Source organism: Carcharodon carcharias, chromosome 1 (genome assembly GCF_017639515.1).
Source record: "Carcharodon carcharias isolate sCarCar2 chromosome 1, sCarCar2.pri, whole genome shotgun sequence".
NCBI classification, from domain to species: Eukaryota; Metazoa; Chordata; class Chondrichthyes; order Lamniformes; family Lamnidae; genus Carcharodon; species Carcharodon carcharias.
This window is the reverse complement of record NC_054467.1, coordinates 200,271,956-200,294,279: the sequence shown is the minus strand read 5'-3', so window position 1 is coordinate 200,294,279 and position 22,324 is coordinate 200,271,956. Positions and strand designations below refer to the sequence as shown.

Below are 22,324 nucleotides of genomic sequence, written 5' to 3'. Positions count from 1 at the left end.
ATAGAGTAACCTTTTATGTGGCACCTTATCGAATGCGTTTTGGAAATCTAAAAACATTGCATCTACTGGTTCCCCTTTATCCACCTGCTTTATGTCCTCAACTCTGAAGAAACATTATTTCATTTTTACAAAGTCATGTTGACACTGCCTGGTTGTCACTGCCTGGTTGTATTATGAATTTATAAAAATCTTGCTACTACCCCATTAATAATGGATTCTAGCATTTTCCCAATGACAGATATTAGGCTAACTGGCTTATGGTTTCCTGCTTTCTGTCTCCCTCCTTTCTTGAGTTACACTTGCAGTTTTCTAATCCATTGGAACATTTCCAGAATCTAGGGAATTTGCAAGATTGCAACCAATGCATTCCCAATTATCCAACAAGAGAGAACCTTCCCCGACATTCAATGGCATTACCATTGCTGAATCCTCCACTATCAACATCCTGGGGGTTACCATTGACCAGAAACTGAACTGGACGAGCCATATAAATACTGTGGCAACAAGAGCAGGTCAAAGGCTGGGAATTCTGCAGCAATTCCTGACTCTCCAAATCTTATCCACCATCTACAAGGCACAAGTCAGGAGTATGATGGAATACTCTCCACTTGCCTGGATGAGTGCAGCTCCAGCAACACTCAAGCTTGACTCCATCCAGAACAAAGCAGCTTGCTTGACTGGCACCCCATGCACCACCTTCAACATTCACCCCCTCCACCACCGATGCACAATGGCAACAGAGTGTACCATATATAAGATGTGCAGCAGCAACTCACCAAGGCTCCTTTGACAGCACCTTCCACACCCGTGACCTCTACCACCTAAAAGGACAAGGGCAGCAGTCACTTGGGAACACCACTACCTTCAAGTTCCCCTCAAAGCCTCTCACAACCCTGATTGGAAGTATATCGCCGTTCCTTCATTGTCACTGGGTCAAAATTCTGGAACTCCCTCCCTAACACCACGTGGACTGCAGCTATTCAAAAAGGCAGCTCACCACCACCTTTCGAGGACAATTGGGGATGGGCAATAAATGTTGGCCTAGCCAGTGATGCCCACATCCCATAAATGAATTTTAAAAATTTGCCTTGTTGAGTTATAAACGTAAGGAATTTCACTAAATGCACAGGCTGTAAATTAATTTGAACTTGTTTGTATGTAAATATGACTTTATTTTTGAATTGGAAGATGATTTAATATTAAACCTTAAAAATAACAAAGCAGTAAAACTCCATTTCTGTCTAATAGAATATGAGAGATTAGGTCACCTACTGCTAGGAAACTTTGGCCATCTCACTGGAATTGATTCTCAGTACAGTACATTTAATAATAAATGATGTATGGATAAGAAATGCTTTGCCAGCTATCTTTCATACGGGAAAACACAAACATCGGACTCATCTCTTCAAAGGTATATATTCCAGAAAGTGGCTGGAAAGGTCGCTAAAATTAGGACATTAAGTCCAAAAGGATGGATTTATAAAGCCACAAAAATATCCAGGTTGAGTGTTATCTATACTTTGCACCATCTATACTGCCTAAGCCATGCTGGTGATGCTGTGGCCCTTTATCACCAAGTCACACCTTGGTCCTTCCTTCTGGTCTTTGATATCTTCTCCTACAGGTATCTGACCTTGTCCAACCACTCTCACTTCTCCTTTAATATTCTTGTTCTCTATTGAGCTTCTTAATGAGATATCCTCCCTCCTTTCCAGTGAGCAACTCTTCATCTTTGATTTCAGTCTTAGTTCACATGGACCCCTCTCTGAAGTCACCTCTGCCCTATCTTAACTAAATCCCTCCCTCCATATTAACTTTCCTATCCATATTTAGGGTCACTGTTTTGATCTTGCCATCTTACGACCACCCTTACCTGTAAGATGCAAGGAGCTCTTAGACTTCTTGTTGCTGCAATTATGACCACCTGACCAACTGCTGCATCCCCACTTCCCAATGACACCAAATCAGTCCTCCCCCATGACTTGCTGTGTTCTCACCTTGCCTGTGAAACCAACTCCTGCTTCCTTGACCCCATTCCTACTAAACTGCTAACCACCAAATTGCCTGTCTTGGCTTTCATGCTGACAATGTAAACAGTTCCCCCTCCTCAGATACATTTTCCTCTCTTTTAAAAATATAGTCATTACCTCCTTAAAAATCCCACTTTTGACCCCTCTGTCCTTGCTAGTTACTGACCTATCTGAAAACTTCCTTTTCTCTCAAAACCTTGAATGTGTAGTTAATTTCCAAAACTGTGCACATCTTTCCTGCAAATCCATGCTTAAATCTCTTCAATTAGGTTTCTGCCTATGGCACTGCCCTATTAAATTTACAAATGATATGCTTTATGACTGTAACCATACTGCACTATCGTGCTGGTCTTTCTTGTCCATTGTTGCTCTCCTGTTGTCAGTGTGACAGTGGGTGTTGCTTTCCTATCCTGTCGTAGCTTGAACATTTCCTTTCCTTTCCACACTACCACTGGAGCCCCCAAGGATCTGTTCCTGTCCCCCTCCTCTTTCTCATCTACATGTTTTCCTTTGGCAACATAATCTGAAGACATGGGACCAGGTTCATTATGTACGGTGACAATACTCTTCCAATTCTTCACCTCGTAAGGCCCTTTCGATGTCTCTGTGTTGTTGGACTGTGCATTATCCAGTCTAGGATGGGCCACAGTTTTCTTCAGTTAAACATTACAAACTCTGAAGCCACCACCGTTGACCCCACCACAAACTTTGTGCCCTCACCAATGATTGCATCCTTCTTCCCAGCTGCTGTCTCAGGTTGAACCATCTGTTCACAATTTTGGTGTCATCTTTGACCCTGAGCTGAGCTTTTGATTCGATATCTTGTTCATCGCAAAGACCACCTACTTCCATCTCTGTAACATCATCTTCCTCTTCCCTGCTTCAGCCCATCTAATACTGAAACTCATTCACATCTTTGTCACGTTTTACGTAACTATTCCTGTGCTCCCCTGTCTGGCCTTGCATCTTTCACTTTTGATAACTTTATCTTATTCAAAACTCTGCTGCCTGATCCTATCTGCACCAAGTTCCTTACGTCATTACTCTCACTGGATGATGTGCTGATCCTCCTGTTTAAATCTCTTCATGACCTCATCCCTCCCTAACACCTTCCAGTCCTGCACACAGTATCCCCAAACAAGCCGAACATCTGATTCTGGACTTTTGTGCCTACTTCATTTTCTTCATCCTTCTATTGGCAGCAGTGTCTTCATCCGTCTAGACCCATACTGTGAAATTCCCTTCTTAAGCCACTCCATCTTGACATACTTTTTTTTTTATTCATTCAAAGGATGTGGGCTTCGCTGGTTCGGCCAGCATTTATTGCCCATCCCCAATTGCTCTTGAGAAGGTGATGAGCTGCCTTCTTGAACCGTTGCACTCTATATGCTGTAAGTACACTAACAGTGCTGTTAGGGAGGAAGTTTCAGGATTTTGACCCAGCGACAGTGAAGGAATGGCAATATATTTCCAGGTCAGGATGGTGAGTGGCTTGGAGGGGAACTTCCAGGTGGTGGTGCTCCCATGTACCTGCTGCCCTTGTCTTTCCAGATGGTAACAGTCGTGAGTTTGGAAAGTGCTGCCTAAGGAGCCTTGCTGAGTTTCTGCAGTGCATCTTGCAGATGGTACACTCCGCTGCTACTGAGCCTCGGTGGTGGAGTGAGTGAATGTTTGTGGGTGGGGTGCCAATCAATCGGGCTCCTTTGTCCTGGACGGTGTCAAGCTTCTTGAAAATTGTTGGAGCTGCACACATCCAGGCAAAGGGAGAATATTCCATCACACTCCTGACCTGTGCCTTGTAGATTGTAGACAGGTTTTGGGAAGTTAGGAGGTGAGTTACTTGCCACAGGATTCCTAGCCTCTGACCTCTTATAGCCACTGTATTTATATGGCTAGTCCGGTTCGGTTTCTGGTCAATGGTAACCACCCCCCAGGATGTTGATAATGGGGGATTCAAAGATAGTGATGCCATTGAAGGTTAAAGGATGATGGTTAGATTCTCTCTTGTTGGTGATGGTCATTGCCTGGCACTTGTATGACGCAAATGCTACTTGTCACTTGTCAGCCCAAGCCTGGATGTTGTTCAGGTCTTGCTGCATTTAGACATGGACTGTTTCAGTATATGAGGAGCTGCAAAGGGTGCTGAATATTGTGCAATCATCAGCGAACATCCCCACTTCTGACCTGAAGATGGTTGGGCCTGGAACACTACCCTGAGGAGCTCCTGCAGTGATATCATAGAGCTGAGATGACTGACATCCAACAACCACAACAATTTTCCTTTTGTACTAGGTATGACTCCAACCAGCAGAGAATTTTCCCCTGACTCCCATTGATTCCAGTTAAGTTAGGGCTCCTTGATGCCACACTTGGTCAAATGTGGCCTTAAAGTCAAGAGCAGTCACTTTCGCCTCACCTCTGGAGTTCAGCTCTTTTGTCCATGCTTGAACCAAGGCTGTAATGAGGTCAAGAGCTGAGTGGCTTGGTGGAACCCAAACTGAGCGATGGTGAGCAGGTTATTGCTGCTTGATAGCACTGTTGATGACCCCTTCCATCACTTTACTGATGATGGAGGGTGGACTGATTGGTAATTGGCCAGGTTGGATTTGTCCTTTTTGTGTACAGGACAAACCTGGCCAATTTTCCACATTGCTGGGTAGATGTCAGTATTGCAGCTGTACTGGAAGAGCTTGGCTAGGGGCATGGCAAGTTCTAGTAGATGAGTCTTCAGTACTGTTGCTGGAATATTTGTCAGGGCCCATAGCCTTTGCAGTATCCAGTGTCTTCAGTTGTTTCTTGATATGACGTGGAGTGAATTGAATTGGCTGAACACTGGCACCTGTGATGCTTGGGACCTCTGGATCATCCACTCGGCATTTCTGGCTGAAGATTGTAGAAAGTGTTTCAGCCTTATCTTTTGCACTGACGTGCTGGGCTCCCTCTCATTGAGGATGAGGATATTAGTGGAGTCTCTTTCTTTAAGGCCTATGCTTAAAAACTAGTCGTGACCAAGCTTTTGTTCACCCCACGTGCCTCTGTGAAGCACCTTGGGAAGTTTTCTATGTTGAAAGTGCTATATGAATTCAAATTATTGTAATTTTCAAATTGCAACCTATGTGGGTCAGCCATGTATTCAGTTTGTGAAGGCCAGGCACCAAAATCTATGATAGCATTCATGATATACGTGGATGTTATATTATTTAACATCAATCCTTGAATACAAGACCATAAGACATAGGAGCAGAAATTAGGCTATTCGGCCCATCAAGTCTGCTCCACCATTCAATCTTGGCTGATAAGTTTTCATTCTCCCACCTTCTCCCCGTAACTTTTGATCCCCTTACTAGTCAAGAACCTATCTAGAAAAGCTTGCTGAGCTCTATTAGTCCCTTTTTATTATAAAGCACTTTAGATCGTTACCTGGTTGGGAATTTGCTTCATAGTATGGAAACCCAGAACCTAACAACTACTGGAATGATATATCTTTGAGCAGGATGTTCACGTCGTATCTGTCACCACCTGAAAGGGATAGGTTAATGGTTTGGCTAGAGATCCAAGTATAGGTTAAGCATCTTAAGAGGTGAATAATCTAGGAATTAATCTTAAACAGAAAAGAAGTGAAAATAGCTTGATGATGTAGTACAGTCATTTTATTCAAGCTATCAGAAAAGGTGGATTAAACAGTTCAATGAATGCTATCATAGATTTTGGTGGCTGGCCTTCACAAACTGAATACATGGCTGACCCACATAGGTTGCAATTTGAAAATTACAATAATTTGAATTCATATAGCACTTTCAACATAGAAAACTTCCCAAGGTGCTTCACAGAGGCATGTGGGGTGAACAAAAGCTTGGTCACAATAAGTTTTTAAGCGTAGGCCTTAAAGAAAGAGACTCCACTAATATCCCCGTCCCCATTTCAGAAGTAGACAAGTGTAATGTGAACAACTTGCAGCAATTTTAATTTAATAAAACATTCCAAAACTTTCTCTGGTTATTTGCTTCCAAACCTTTTTTCACTTCCACTTCTCACTGCACATTGAACTCTTAATCCGTTCTTCATGCCTTAGCATACGTTCCCTTCCTCACTCAGTAGAGTTCTTTGGGCATTATTTATATTATAGGCACTACTTAGAACATAAACAATTTATATTAGCATTTACTGCCACTTCTAGGATTTTAATTCTATGCCCAACGCTCACTCTGACCTCTCTGTCCTTGGTCTCTTACAATGTTCCAATGCAGTTCAGTGTAAGCTCAAGGAACAGCGTCTCATCTTTTGATTAAGTACTTTGCAACGTTGAGTTATTTCAGATCATGACCCCCCACAGCATTTTTTTTTCCAGACGGTAGCCATTGTCAATGATCTTGTGATCCCAATTTATGCCTCCTCCGAATCCATATTTTATTTCTTTCCTTGTTCCATTCCATCTTCTTTTGCCTTGCACAATTATCCCCTTTGTTAGCTGATCTCTCTTGCCTTGCACCCTATTGCACCCAATCCTTCCCTTTTGTTCACTCCCAAAATGTATTAACTTCTAACTTTTCCAGTTCTAATGAAAGGTCATTGACTTAAAATGTTAACTCTGTTTCTTGCTCCACAGATCCTGCCGGGTATTTCCAGAATTTTCTGTTCTTATTATAAGTTGATCTTCTTGGAAAGAGGGAGGACTGTGGCATTATACTACTTTGCTTTCCCTTAATGAAAGGATAAACTGACCACTTAGGTCATTGTCTATTCCATAACCGCTAGAATGTATGTGTGGATCATTTTCATCCTTTTGTTATTTTATTTCTTCCAATTATGCCTCAGTTTTTGTTGGAAAGTGCTTCCATTCTGCTCTGGTCAGCAAGTACCCTGATGACCTGAACTCACCATGTGGGAAATTGTGGACATAAGCCATGTCCTTTGTTTTATATCACTGTGTTTTAAAGTGTATTATCAAGACACCTGACCGAAACTGTTCTTAAACTTTTTATCCTGCTCTCCACCCCTAACAATGTGAGACATGACATGCACTTGTGTGAAAGATTCTTTGTTTATCCCAGTTGAAAATCTGATTTGACCTTGCCATGTTATACTGCAGATTAGGTGATATAATTGTATCTGCAAGGCCACCTTATAAAGAGTTGAAATATGATTGCAGTCTGATTTCAGTATGGTAATTAGCTGTAGTTCATGAAGGATCACAGGAATCTCTCTCCATTAGAGAGAGACAATTGGTTATATAGCTTGAGGGGCACCACTCTGCATCAAGCATGGGGCAAGGCATAGAGGCAGGCCTTCATGATCTACCACAACTGGTATGGGGATTGAACCCATGCTGTAGGCATCATTCTTCACCACATTCTAGTCATCTAGCCAACTCAGCTAATGTTGGATAGTCAGAAGTCTGGGCATACCATCCCCATTGGCATTTTATATAAGGAAAATTCCCCTTGTCTTAAAAAGTTAAGTAACTTCAAAAATTTGAGTTTTTGTGTTTTATTAGTAGAATTCTGAACTGCTAATTTATTGAAAATAATTCTCCTGCTCTTTTACATTCACAATGGTTCATCTACTTTTCCTATATAATGGTTTTGTTAAACATTTGGAATTTTCTTAGGTAGATTAATGAAAAGCTTGTCAGCTGCATTCCTTTCAAATTATTTTTTAGTTTTAATAGTAAAATGTGATGTTTCTTTTTTTAATAGTATGATTTCTCTTTCGAGAAGAGGACGATAAAATGGGCCGAAGAAATAAAACAAATTAAAGCTGCACAAAAGGCAGCCAGTTTAAACAGGGAAGCTTCTTCGGTGACTGCTGAATCGGAGGCATTCTTAAAGAGAAAAAGTGGAATCCAACACACTGGACCACATTCTTCAGCATTTCCACTGACTATTAACCCTATACTTGCCAGTCTAAGGCACAACAATATTTTAACTCCAATGCCAGCTAATAGCAAAACTGTAACACAAAAAGACCCAAGTCCCCCTTTCACAACTAAATTCAATCTTGCAGATTTTGAAAGTGAAGAAGATCCTTTTGATAAACTGGAGTTGAAAACGCTAAATGATAAGGAGGAACTCAAAAACATTCTTGAAGTTCAGGCGAGTTCACGACCGATGATTATTCCACAATTGGATAATGGCCTGGATGTGCATATTGTGGGATCCACAGATGCATCACCAAGCCCAGAAATGCAGGCCTCAACTGAGGAGGCTACCTCAGACTTCAAATCTCTTCACAAGCCAAATGGCCTCATAAATTTGCCACAGTTGGAGAACTGTGAAAAAGTGCCCTTCTCTGCCAAAGTATCTCTCCCTTCTGCTTCAACTGTCAGCAATATCAAATCTCTGTCTTTTCCTAAACTGGATTCTGATGAGAGTGAGCAAAAGACTGCTAAGCTCACTGGTACTTTCCACAGCACAAGCCTACCCAATGGCACTTTGTTTAGTTCAATAAAGAACTGTGAGCAGTACAAAGCTAATAGTTTTAATGGACATAACTTCTCTGTTGCATCCATATGTTCCTCTTCAAGTTTTGAGCTTGGGATTGATAACAGCACAGCAGTGTTGTCTTCTTCGAGGTCAGATGTTTCACCGGTTATGTCAACAGCTGGAACAGAGAACTTATCTCACAATGCAGCAAAGCTGGTAAGATATTGTTTTCAAATTAATTGCTTAAATTTTGCTTGCAGATTCCTCAAACTAATTCATATGTTTGTTCAGGTAGCTTGTGTGAACATATTTTTATTGTATACTGTTGTATAGAAGACATAGATTGTACAATCACTGCCGTGAAATTTAAGTTGACTGAATCAGTTCACTCCCACTGCCTGTTGCTTGTCAGCAGAAAATAGCATTTCTGCACTCAGCAGAAACTTCCAGTGCATTACACCAGAAAGTCAGAATCAGTGACTCGAGTGAACTTTTGTCCCATCATCTCCTTTTAACGTCCAACTGTGCAAATCTATATTAATTTTGATGGTGGTGGATGATTCCTGCTGTCCGTAATTGTTGTGCTTCAGTGATGCAGCCCTCACCCATGTATTTACATAGAATTTGCAACTCTATATTTATCCATAATGTTAAAATTTGCAACCAGTATGATGGTAACATCCTTTGCCCTCGACTGCTGCTCATGCCTTCTTTGAATTGTCTTCCCCCATTCCACAAGTCCAAAGATGGGTCTTCCAGGTAACACAGCTTCATGCCGTGGTAAAAGCTGTTCTGGGCCCTTTGAAGGAGCTGAATAAGTGAGATCCCTGAGATAGTAAGCTGGGTGGCTTCTCTGGATCTGTTCGGTCACCCAAAGGGTTTTGTTTTGGGCTTCCCCTAGCTGAATGCCAAGATACTAGAGAGACAACTTTTTGAAGAGCCAAATGAATGATTGTACTTGTGAAAATGAACAGAGGGAACAACAGTGCATTGCTTCTACAGTTAGTAAAGAACACCCTTGGCAGAGTGGAGATGGGTTTCACAATTATTAGATGACATAGTTAGACTACTTAATCATGGTGCCTCATATTGGACATGAGAATGACTTATTTTCTGAAAACCTCTAGCTGATTCCTCAGGTTTCCTCTTATTCCAGATGACCTGCAACCATCTGAAAACCCTCTGTTCCTCCAACCTCGGCTTCTTGAACCTCCTCCATCTCCTTCGGCCCACCACTGGGAAATGTGCCTTCTGTTATCTAGGCCTTAAACTCTAGTGTTCCCTTGCTAAACCTGTCCACCGATCTATCTCTCTCTTGCCTCCTTTAAGGTGCTCCTTAGAACTTATATCTTTGACCAAGCTAAAAGCTTGCTCTTTGGCTTGCTGTCATTTTTTGTCAGATTACAGTGCTGTGAAGCACCTTGGGACATTTTACTTTATTAAAGGTGCTGTATAAATTCAAGTTGTTAAAAAAAAAACACTGACCTAGACCAGAAAAACACACATGCGGGATTGTCAACTAGCAACGTTTCTAATAAATATAACAACCTTGGTAAAATGTTCATCATTGGTTTGGTGGGGGAGGGGAGTGGGGACAGTGGCGCAGTGGTAATGTCACTGGACTACTAACCTAGTGGGCCAGACTCTGAAGACATAGGTTCAAATCCCACTAAAGCAGCTGGTGGAATTTAAATTAAATTTATAAAATCTGGAATTTGAAGCTAGTCTCAGTAATGTTGATCATGGCGACTATCATCAATTGTCATAAAGACCATCTGGTTCACTAATTTCAATTATCTTTGGTTGGCCTACGTGTGACTCCAGACCCCAGCAATGTGGTTGACTGTCCTCTGAAATGTTTGAAATATTCGATTGTTCATGAAAGGAATCATACAATGAAATAGACCATTGTTTTATCATCTGAAAAATATTCAGAATTCTCTTAAATTGTTTCTGAATATCTTTTTCTTCAGTTTTTAAATGTTAAAATAAAGGTTTAGCCAAAATGAAACATTTCATAATAACACAATTAAGCTTACCTGGGAATTTAAGCACTCTTTTGTGTTCTTCAATATTTTCATCAATATTGCTGAAAAAAGACATGTTGTTGAAGCTTTTCGTCTTATGCTCATCAGGACAATTCGCAAGAATACCAAATGTACAAACGCACATAAGAATATATGAATTAGGAGCAGGAGTAGGTCACTCGGCCCCTCAAACCTGCTCTGCCATTCAATAAGATCATGGCTGATCTGATTGTAACCTCAATTCCACATTCTCACCTACCCCCGACAATCTTTCATCCCTTGCTTATGAAGAATCTATCTAGCTCTGCCTTAAAGATATTCAAAGGCTGCTTCCACTGCCTTTTCAAGAAGAAAGTTCCAAAGACTCTTGACCCTCAGAAAAAAATTCTCCTCATCTGTCTTAAATGGGCGACCCCTCATTTTTAAATAGTGACCCCTAGTTCAATATTCTCCAACAAGAGAAACATCCTTTCCACATCCATCCTGTCAAGACCCCTCAGGATCTTATATGTTTGATTCAAGTCATTTCTTACTCTTCTAAACTTCAGCAGATACACACCTAGCCTATCCAACCTTTCCTCAACCTTTCACCCATTCCATGGTAAACCTTCTCTGAACTGCTTCCAACGTATTTACATCTTTAAATGAAGAGACCTTGAATAAAGGGAAGAACAATTTATACTTCATGAGAAGAGAGTACTGATTGGTTGTCAAGTGAACTCTGACTGGTCGAGGAGATTGCTAAGGCGAATGTACCAGTTAACTGATGAAAGACAGTTAACTGCCAAGCTTTGTTTAAATTCAAACCAGGTAGGCTGACTCTGATTGATCAAGGCATTGCCCTGGGGAATGAACCAGAGAATGGCTGTTGCCTATTTTGTTTAGTTGAAATGGGTGCAATGTGTATACATGTTCTTTCTGTCTGCAAAGAACAGGGCTCTGTGTATTAATATGTGTAGCTTCCAGCATGCATAAGTGTACCACATTACAAGCCTAACTGATAATCTTAAATTGGTTGTCTGTGTAATTCTTAGCATTCTCCGGATTGTTCAACAAATGTTGTCAAATCATGGAATCGCATCCAATGTTGTACGTAGAGTTTTGAAAGCACAGGCTGATTGGACATGGTCAGTACCTTGCTTGTTGCAAGCAACTGAAGGGGCGTGTTATTTGATACGATCCGCCAATTTTTGGGATTGGACCTACATGCCTAGCATCATATCGTCACAAATTCATGTACCACATTACTCGTTTGTGTGATAGAACGCCTTTTTGGCTTGATGGCTTGGTGGCGGACACAACTTGTATTACTACTGTATTGTAGCAGTGTGAAACTGCTAGCTTCACCTGTTGCACAAACTTTTGAGATACCTTACCCTTCCAGGGTAACTGAGGCAACCTGGTCACTTTTCAGGGCCAATAATGTAGTTATAGGCACATTCATCAATTTGCACAATATACAGCGAGCAATGATCTGATCAGGGTAGCCGTTATCTTGCTGGATGGCTTTGGTGTGCCCTATTTCAGCATCAAGCTTGTACCTGAGCAAATGGCTTGGGCCCTATTTACGAGGTTACGAAGCTTTCAGTAATACTTACTTCAAAGTCTCAATCTTTCCCAAAAGGTTGGACTTGGAGCTAATATTTTTTCCAGAGATCTGATGCCATGAGCTGAAGAGGGGTTAGAGAAAGAGGGAGGAAGACACATAGACTGGTCAGAGAGCAAGGGTGAATGGGAGAAGAATTGTTTCTCCCAAGGTAATGTTGCTTCAATGGAAACCACGCTAGTGAACTTTTAAAATCAGTTAATTATCTCATCTCTGTTTTATTGGCATTTGGAAATGGATTATAATTATGTGATCGTGATTCTAATTTCTAAAAGCTATGGCAAGAGTACGGAGAGAGAGAAAGGCAGACAGTTTATTTACTCACATTGAATTTTGAATGTGAACAAAGCTCTTCTGCGGGCAACAAATAAGGGAGAGGAGGAGGAAATCATTTGAGTGGGGGGTGGCTATAAAAACTTAGGCAGACTTTTTTTGCTCTACTCTCTACCCCCTTGTCGCTCCTTTCTCACCTTCTTACTTTTGCTTAAAAAAACCACATCAAACTATACAAGTTGCATCCTGATGTTTTATGATTGTTTGGTTTCATGCATTTAAACTATTTATTCTTTTCTGAACACTAGAAACTGAGATTGTTAAAACATTTAGCATTTTGGTGGTCAGCTCAGATCATATTTTAGTGTGTTTAGCAACATATGAAAATAGAACAATCCCATTTCTAAAATTAATGCCGTAGGATGTGACAAAAAAATCAATTGGATTGGGAACCATTGTTTGATAAATAAGATTTTGAGTTTTCATCTGTTCTTAGTATCCATCCAGGAGGTTTTGGAAGTAGTTACTGTTACAGTGGGATTAGTAGAAGTGTGTTATCTGAATTAAAATTGAACAAACTTGGAGAGCCTGCTTTTGTACGAAATGGGAAATTCTTATCCTGTCTTGTTTTTAACCTGCAAAATACACAAGTGTATATGTGTGAATATGCACATTAGAAGTCTGATTGGTTTGACAGAATAATAAATGGAAGAGTGTTGTACTGCTCTGGACCAGTTTGCATGGATTGTTGTGAAATATGCAATGTAAGGTAAATCAAAGGACTGATGTACTTGGCGACAGACTTGTGTGCTTCTTCATTTACAATGGTTCTATTTACATGACTTTTTAATACCTACGTACAATTGAAATAAAAGGTTTACCATGTTAATCTGTGGAAAAAGTTTTTGTCTAGCCTTGCTTTATTATTATCTTCGCTTATCATTTAGTCTGGCTGAAGATTTAACTTATTTTTTATTGTTGTTGCAGTGTTCCTCAAATTATTAAAAGGTGATGGAAGCAGAATCTTTGAATATTTTTAAGGCAGAGCTAGATAGATTCTTGATTAACAAGGGGATGACAGGTTATAGGGATTGGGCAGGAATGTGGGGTTGAGGTTTCAGTTTGTTCAGCTATGATCTTATTGAAAGGCAGAGCAGGCACAAGGGGCTGAGTGGTCTACTCCTTCCAATGCGTATGTTTGTATGTGTTTGACTGTTTACCCATGATCTAATGGTCACACATGTTTTAAGAAAGGCAATAGATGAATCAACAAAATTTTGGGTGGACATTGTTTGTCAATATTTGATTATGGTTTAAAATGAATAAAACTTTTGGTTGCAAGTCAAATGATCAGATCCTGTCGAACAATCTATTTATGCAGCAGCTCCTAATGTCTGTTCTTGAATGCCTGTTTGGTATTTGTATTGGATGCCACCTCCACAAAAATGCAAAATGGTACAAAACGGGCAAAAGTGCAGTGGAGCGCAATTTACCAAACCAACTGAAAACTGCATTGGCAAGGACGTGCTTCACAGAATACCACAGTGCAGAAGAGGCCCATCAAGTCTGCACCAACACGTGAGAAACACCTGACCTACCTACCTACCTAACCCCATTTACCAGCACTTGGGTCATAGCCTTGAATGTTATGACGTGCCAAGTGCTCATCCAGGTACTTTTTTAAAGGATGTGAGGCAACCCGCCTCCACCACCCTGCCAGACAGTGCATTCCAGACCGTCACCACTCTCTGGGTAAAAAAGTTTTTCCTCACAACCCCCCTAAACCTCCTGCCTCTCACCTTGAACTTATGTCCCCTTGTGACTGACCCTTAACTAAGAGGAACAGCTGGTCCCGATCCACCCTGTCCATGCCCCTTTGATTGCAGCATAAAAACATCTGGTGCAAAACTGACTTTAGCTTTCATGTTAAAATAAACTTGCTGTTCTTGCTTTAATAATGATTTAAAAGCTAATCCCTGTCAGCTTTGCAACCATTAAATTCTAACCAACATTCCAGAAGCTGGTTCAGCAGTGCCTTATTGATACAATATAAAGTTTAACAGATGAAGATTGCGTTAGTGCATTGTTGTTAGGCACTGTTCTTTCTGCCAGCTGCATTAAAACCCTAGTTTTAAAATTGCTGGTAACTTGACAGTTTTGTTCATTATGGGAAGTAGAAATACCTATTTAATTAGAATGTTCTTTTCAGGCTGAGGTTATTTAAGGAAAGTTTAATCTCACTTGTGCAATATGAACATTTATTAGATTTACTGTTTATGAATTTAACTCCGGCTAAAGAATTCCTCTTCAGATTGTTTTCTGAATTGAGGCTTTTTATCCTGTGCTATCTGATTAATAATGCCTGTGCTCTTAAATTTTAAGTTTGAAAATGTCTTGTGAAATTTATTGCAAGATTGAGAAATTTTCTGGATTCAATAACTGAACACCACTGATATAAATGATGAAAGCAAAACTGATGTAAACTTGTATTTAGATTATGTTTCCTGTTGTCTTCTAAATAGGTTAATTCTGGAAACCAACCTGCTGCAGAAAAATTCACTATAACCAACAGAGATGCATCAAAGAGATCAGAATGTTTTGATCCACTTCAAGCATTGACTCCAAGTGAGAGGCAGTGTGCCGATACAATAGTTAGTATGGGATATTCATGTGAGAACGTAATAAAAGCCATGCAGAAACGAGGAGAAAACCTAGAACAGGTAATATTAAATAAAGTTCAATGTGGTACAAATTTTGAACCCGTGCTTTATTCAAATATACCTTCTGCAAAACATTTTCATTGACTGCAGGATCATTTTGTTGGATGATCAGTCATTCTGTGGGGAGAAGGTGGCATAGTGGTGGTATCACTCATAATCCAGAGGCCCAGGCTAATGCTCTGGGGACATGGGTTCAAATCCCACCATGGCTGGTGGAATTTAAGTTTAAATCCAATTAGTAAAATCTGGAATTGAAAGCTATAATTAGTGATGGTGACCATGAAACTGTCGTTGTTGTTGTAAAAACCCATTTGGTTTCACTAATGTTCTACAGGGAAGAAAATCTGTTGCCCTTAAATGGTTGAGCCTAAATGTGACTCCAGCAATGTGAACAACTGAAATGGCTTAGCAACCAAGCAGTTCATGGGCAATTAAGGGTGAAATTAAGGGTGAAATAAAGGGTGGAATTTTCCGGTAGGGACAGACCAGGACCTCTGCTGAGTGAGCTTTGAGCTGTGATGCGGCATGCCATTCAGAAGTCCATTGACTTCAGTGAGACCGGAAGATCCTGCTGGCTGGGAGGGCTGGAAAATTGCGGCCAAAACTTTGTGGTCTTGTACTGTTTGCCAAAATTTTTCACTTTGCTGTTGAGTTATCCAATGCAGTTTGTGCCTATGCATTGCCATAACTGCTTTTAATCAATGCAAAAGTAGTGTAAGTAACAGTAAAGTAAAGCAATTTAATGGAATAGCTTCATTAAAAAAACACTTGAAACTGTTACTGCACATGCTGCAGAATTGTGATCACTAATTTCAGGAATAACTGTTTGCTAAATTGAAGTGCAATTGGGCAATTCTTTTTACATCAAATTAAAAAGTTAGTGCATTAGGTGTTACAGGAATGAAGAAAATCTCAAGCTTGTTCAAACCAAGATACTATCTAGTGTATAATTCATGCTGTTAATGGTTTTAATAATGAATCACTGTGAAAACTATGCCATGTTCACATCAGCTTTACCAAAATTAGTTCTCAGAAGTAGTCAGCAGTGATTTAAAACATATCAGAGAAAATTATAATGAAATAAAAACCTGAGATTTGTGTCAACTTGAGTATAAAGTATGCTATTAAATTTCTACAATAAAGCTCAGGATAATGGAGTAAAGAACTGTACTGGCTGTTGAAGAAGCTCTTTAAATGTGCAGATTCTAGCAGCAGCATTTCAAAATGTTCTGGGTAAGTTTGATGAAGCACAGACTAATGTCCAGTCATTGCAGAACCCACTGGATGCTTGAGCTATATTGTCAGATCAGTAGAGGTGAAAAATGAGGCTGAAGCTGTGTAGTGCAGTGTTGCACCTTGAACATTGCACTCAGTTCTGGTCATCAAGGTATGTGGGAAATGCCCAAATCCTGGGATGGATAAAACAAACAGCTTGGCACTGATCTCTAGTGTCAGAATAATGAGAAATGGTCTGGAAAGATTTCAACTCTACAGCATGAGTGAGCATCGTACTATTGGAGGTGCCATCCTTTGGATGAAACGTTAAACCGAGGCTCCATCCACCTGTTTGAGTGGATGCAAAAGATTCCATGGCACTATTCTGAAGAACAGCAGGGGTCCTGGCCTATATTTATCCCTTCACTGTTCCTAACTTTTTCACCATTTTAAAAAGTGATCTGTTTTCCCAAAATGGATGATTTCACACTTAAATGTGTTGAAAACCATCTCCCACAGTTTTGACCACTCACTTAATTTATCAATGTGTTTTTTTTCGTAATTATATGCTCCCATCTACCCTACTTGCTATGTCACCAATCTTTGTCTGACTGGTAAACTTGGATCTATGACTATTGTTTTTTCTAAATCATCAATAAATTTAATGGATAGTTGAGGCCCCAGCAAAAAACCTTGTGGGAGACCAGTAGTTCCTTCCTTCCAGTTCAAGTGCATATCCATTAATTCATAATTCCTGTCATCTACCTCCTAACCAGGTCAATAATTTGCCTTCAGTTCCATCAGCATGAATTTTAGCTATTATTCTTTTAAGTGGAATCGTATTTAATTCCTTCTGGAAGTCAACATAAACTATATCCACAGACATTGCCCATCTACTATACATACTTCCTCAGAATATTAAATAGCTTTGTTAGTCATGGCCTACCCTTTACAAATCCATGTTGGCTCTCTATAAGCAGTTCAAATGTCTTAAGTGCTTAGTTAAAGATTCCAGTAGCTTCCCACAGCAGATGTTAGATTAAATAGACTTGTAGTGCTAGATTTTCATCCTGGAGTTAGGTAACTTGAGTCAGGAAATTTCCCTGCTCGGTACACCTGCCTCCAGAAAAGTTGTCCTCAATACACAATTTTTGTTCCAGGTTGCAGATGTGGGATAGAGCCAGGCCCACTGATCCTGGACACAGATCAGAGGCGACCACAGGGGCTGCTGAGTGCTGAAGCATGGTTAAGGGCAGAAATTCAGAAGTTGCTGTCTGTTATTCCCTGCTCCTCCACAGGGGTGTGCTGTTGAAATCCTTGCAGATGGAAATCAATAAGAAATCACTGAATTGATGTGGACTTCCACTTTTTATATTCTCTTGCCACTAAAAGACCTTTGAGAAAGTTAAGCCTTGTTGAATGAAGTGTAGCTGGGCATTTAACGGTGTACTAAAGTCATAATTACTACTGAAAACCTCTGACCCCGAAAAACTTTTTTTATTTGAGGAAAAGTCAGTTTTCTCCATTTCATAAATTCCATTGATTTTTAAAATAATAAAAAATATTTTGTTTAAAGTTTGTTTGATATTTCAGCTTCTGCTTTGATCTCGTGTACATCATAATCTTTCTTTCTTTCTGTAAAAGCATAAAAAGTGTATTATTAAAATCTGCTTGCTCCTTACCGATTTGCTGTTTGAGAGAATTTATCATTGTCATTGGCTGCTTTGCTTTTTTGATGTCTTTACTATTGCTGGATAGCAGAGATGCCCTACAGCCAGAATGAAATTGATGTTGGGAAAAGTGAAATCCATGCCACAGAGATTGCTAGGTCCTTGTTGGCAGCTTTCTTGTCGAAGTCAATGCCAAGCGCTGTCTCTTCTCTCATGAATATATCCAGGCCATTAATAAGGTGGTCAGAGGCAGAGATTCCTAGAATAAAAGCTAGCTGTAGACGCAAGATATAATGGTGAGAAATTCTTTTGAGTATTTCAGTAGTAAAGGCCATTTAACGAAGTGGTGAAAACCATAAAGCATGCAAACTGGTTCAAAACAGAAGATGAACATAGGATAGTGAACTATCTGAATGACTACTCCCAACTGTTCACAAAAATGATGCAACCAACATAATTTCCCAGAAGTATATTACAGGTAAAATTGTTGACTTTGATATGATTGAGCTGGAAATCCTATATTGGCTCAGACCATAAAGCCTCAGGGATAGACCATATTTATTGCAGAAAGCTAGAAATTATGGAGATTTGTGAGGCATTGCCAATTATTACAAAGACACCATTCTACTCTGGCAAGGTATCAGTAAATCAGAAACAAACTAATTTGATATACCTATTCTCCATTTCTGGAGAATCTATGTCAATCTGTAATTATCCTTGTAAATGCACTTCAGGTGTGTATCTGTTATTCATGCTTTTTAATATTTTTAAAATCTTTCTCCACTGAAAAGTTCAGCTTTGTGAGTCTTTTAACGGTTGCCTCCTTTTAGAAATCTTTGGTATGTAGAGGATATGGTAATTACCAAATAAAGAATGAAAAAGACAATTTTGAATGTTAAAAATGTCAGTAAATCTATTTTTCTGTCCCTGATCTGAATGCACAACTTTTGCTCATGTATTATAACCAACACATTTCAGCCCCTATAAGAAAGCAAAACTTTCTACCATGTTATTATGGAGGGCTTCTCAAGAGAAAATCAGTTTGATTAATGTTCCTGAAACCTATATTTAAACATTTCAGGTGCTTGATTACTTGTTTGTCCATGGACGACTCTGTGAACAGGGCTTTGAACCAGCACTCGTAGAGGAAGGCCTGGAAATGTATCAGTGTTCAGAGCCAAAGGTGAGTCAAGTATTACATGAACACTTTGTGCTCGATCTTCCACTTTCAATATTGAATTTATCTGCATTATATGAAGAGAAACCTAGGATGAAGTGCATGTAGATTATTTGGTTATAAATTGGCATAGTAGCCTAATAGTTATGCGACTGGACTTGTCATTTAGAGACTGAGAGTTTACTCCCATCATGGCAAGCTGTAAAACTGAATTCAACAGTTTTGATAATTTATGGAATGACATCGGAGAAATGATCATGAAAGAGAACCTGCCCTCCCTCTTTGGCCTAATCTGCATGTGACCCAAGTCTGATATCTGGCTGACTCAATGCTGACTGGGCATTGGGGGGAACATGATAAATACTGCTTGCCAATGTTGCCTACGGCTCAGAAGCAATTGATCTTAATCTGTTTGTCACTGAGTCTGTCAGCATAATGCAGTAATATGAACCACTATTTAGATTTATATACATAAAAGATATGTAAGAAAATACTATAGTATTCATCCAAATGAAATGTATCCATACAAGCATGTTATCTATTTCTGATTTATTTTGCTTTGCAATACTTGCGCATTTGCCTTTGATTCCCTATTAACAACTGACTGAAAAATACAATTGAGTAAGCAGATGTTCATGTAATTTAAAATTCTGTGCAACACATAATACTTTTACTGCAGGCATGTACAACTCACAACTCGCAGAGTGAGGGGGAAGAGGGTGCCTTGGGGCCAGGGGGTGGTGTGTGAGAGCGAGAGCGAGCGAGGAGAGCGCAGATTTTGTGAAGTTTCATGACACATTACTACGTTAAAGTTGCTATTTAAATGAAAGTCGTTGATGTTGCTGAGGTTGCAAAAGGGGGATGGATGAGCCTTTAGATACACTTGAAGGTCCAGGACAAAGTTTTTGGAATCTGTATGCTGAAGGTGAGTAGCACTAAGTGAGCAGGATTTTGGATGGGCTAGGATACAACTTAGGTGGTGGTGTGGGTGACTCGAGATGACGTACAATGAAGCCCAGAAAGCCAACATGAAGGTTTGAGGAAGATCAAGTCCAGAGATGACCAAGGTGTCCATGTGAATTACAGCAACAGTGGGAGTCAGAAAGGAGTGGATGTTGCTTGGAGGTAGACTATATGTGGACTTTGAAGCTTAACTTAATATTGAACAGGATGCTGAGGTTATGTACCATCAAGATTGAGCTTGAATAGGGTAGGGGTGGGTGAAGGCCAAGCAGAATAACTTCTTTCTTGCCAAGAAACAGCATTAGAGTAAAAGTGGTGAAGGAAGGTGGTGTGATCAGTTGTAAATGTAATACTAGTCCTCCCAGGCATTCAATGAGTTTCATTGGTGACTTTGACCAGGATGGTCTTGATGATTTTTCTCTTGGCCAGACTACCTTGTATCCTCTATAAACTTGGCCTCATCTGCTACCTGTATCCTAACTTGCACCAAGACCCATCCATCCATCACCCCTGTGCTTGCTGATCTCGGTGATTTGTTCTGATCTGGCAGCACCTCAGTCTTAAAGTTCTCACCCTTGTTTTCAAATCCCCCCATCGCCATGTCACTCCCTCTCTGTAACCTCCTCCAACACTCAAGAGATTTCTGCACTTTTCTGATTCTTTTGAACACGTTCAATTTTAATCACTAGTATTGGTGGCCATGCCTTCAGCTGTCTGGACCCTAAGCTCTGAAATTTCCTTCATAAAATTTCCTTTTAAGATTCATCTTAAAAACTACCAATTTGATCAAGCTTTTGATCGTTGGACCTAATATCTGCTTCTTTGGCTCAGTGTCAATTTTGTTTGATAATGCTCTTGTGAAGTGCCTTGGGACATTTTACTATGTTTTAGGTGCTATATACTTGCAAGTTGTTGTGATGAAGAGATTTAGTTAAGGAAGGGGGGGGACGAAAAAATAAAAAACCTCATTGAAGAACTTGTATCAATGTTTCAAGCTCTAGTCTCCCCTCTGCAGTTTTTGCAACCTGAAAGATTGAGTTTAATTTAAACTGTCAGTCAGTTTCAGAGCAACAGTGAATGTGCATAAGCCAAGGGATAGGTCACCTGCCCTGAGCCATTAATGGTGTGTAGCATAGAGATACTCAATGTAGCATGTTAATTTTTTGTTAGTAGCATCTTAATGCTTATTCAGAGAATATGTATGGATCACAGGGAAAAAGATGCTTAAGATGATACTGAGCTCTTTCTAAATATAAAACAGAGCACATTCTTGCAATTGGAATTATTAGGCTGGGTTATTCTATCATCTGTCACTGGCTGGGTATTGTTACCACCTATGCATTTTGTTTAGAAAACACAATGCGACTTCAAAACATTCAATCCTAACAGATAAACAAAAAAGCAAACACAACATTGATCTACAGTCTATCACTGTTAATTTTCTGAGGTGAAAGTCATTAGAGCCCTGTTTACTTGTCTTGTATTTTCTCTTTCAGACTCTGGAATTTCTTAACCTCATGTCTAAATTCAGAGAAATGGGCTTTGAACGAGGCGATATTAAGGAAGTTCTTGTTTTTCATAACAATGACCAGGAGAAAGCTCTGGAAGACTTAATGACCCGTGCAGGAGCCAGCTGAAGGCAACCCTTGTTCCATCTCAGTCTGATTGAGAGAACAGAGAGGGAAAAATCATCCCACGTACGATTCAGTTTCCAGCTCTGTTTATACAAGCATGGCTGTATATTTCTTTCCTTTTGGACTTTTCTGTGTGTGGGGGGTGTGGTGGGGGGGTGGGGGGTGGGCGCGGGCAGTGTGGGGAGAGCAATCCATCATTCAAGAAACATCTCTTGCTTTATAAGGAAGTCTAAGATGAAGACCAACTAAGTACAAGATTACTATGGTAGCAGTCTTAATATTTTGACTTGGTTGACTCATTCAGTGATCAAACAAGGCTATTATAATGTGGCTGAAGTACCTTTACCCTTCTTTCTCAGACTGTGGCCATGTAAGAGATCAATTGAAGCCATTTATATTTTACTTTTCTCTCCTTCGCTCCCCCATCCAATAATAGTATAAAAAAGTGCATCTTCCACTCTTGCACAGGAGTTTGGTTAGGTATGTGGAAAAGCTGGATAATATTCCAGGTTAAAGCTGCTTTATGTCCTCTGTCAAAGGCTACATTTACTGGACTGTAGGCTATTGTAAAATTGTATTTGAATTAA

General features: G+C 40.0%; 1 protein-coding gene across 5 annotated transcripts in view; it reads left to right on the top strand.

Annotated features, from left to right (window-relative positions):
- Positions 1-21,875, top strand: part of ubap1 (ubiquitin associated protein 1) — a 49,785-nt gene extending 27,910 nt beyond the window's left edge. For 4 of the 5 annotated variants that reach the window (XM_041199897.1, XM_041199880.1, XM_041199872.1 and 1 more), the window contains 4 exons: positions 7,727-8,668; positions 14,881-15,078; positions 19,045-19,146; positions 21,600-21,875. In XM_041199897.1, the coding sequence (XP_041055831.1) occupies positions 7,727-8,668; positions 14,881-15,078; positions 19,045-19,146; positions 21,600-21,740 (1,383 nt within the window). In that variant the 3' untranslated portion in view covers positions 21,741-21,875. The remainder of the gene's footprint in view (positions 1-7,726; positions 8,669-14,880; positions 15,079-19,044; positions 19,147-21,599) is intronic. The other variant, XM_041199905.1, reaches the window with a different exon arrangement.
- Positions 21,876-22,324: the final 449 nt, after the last annotated feature.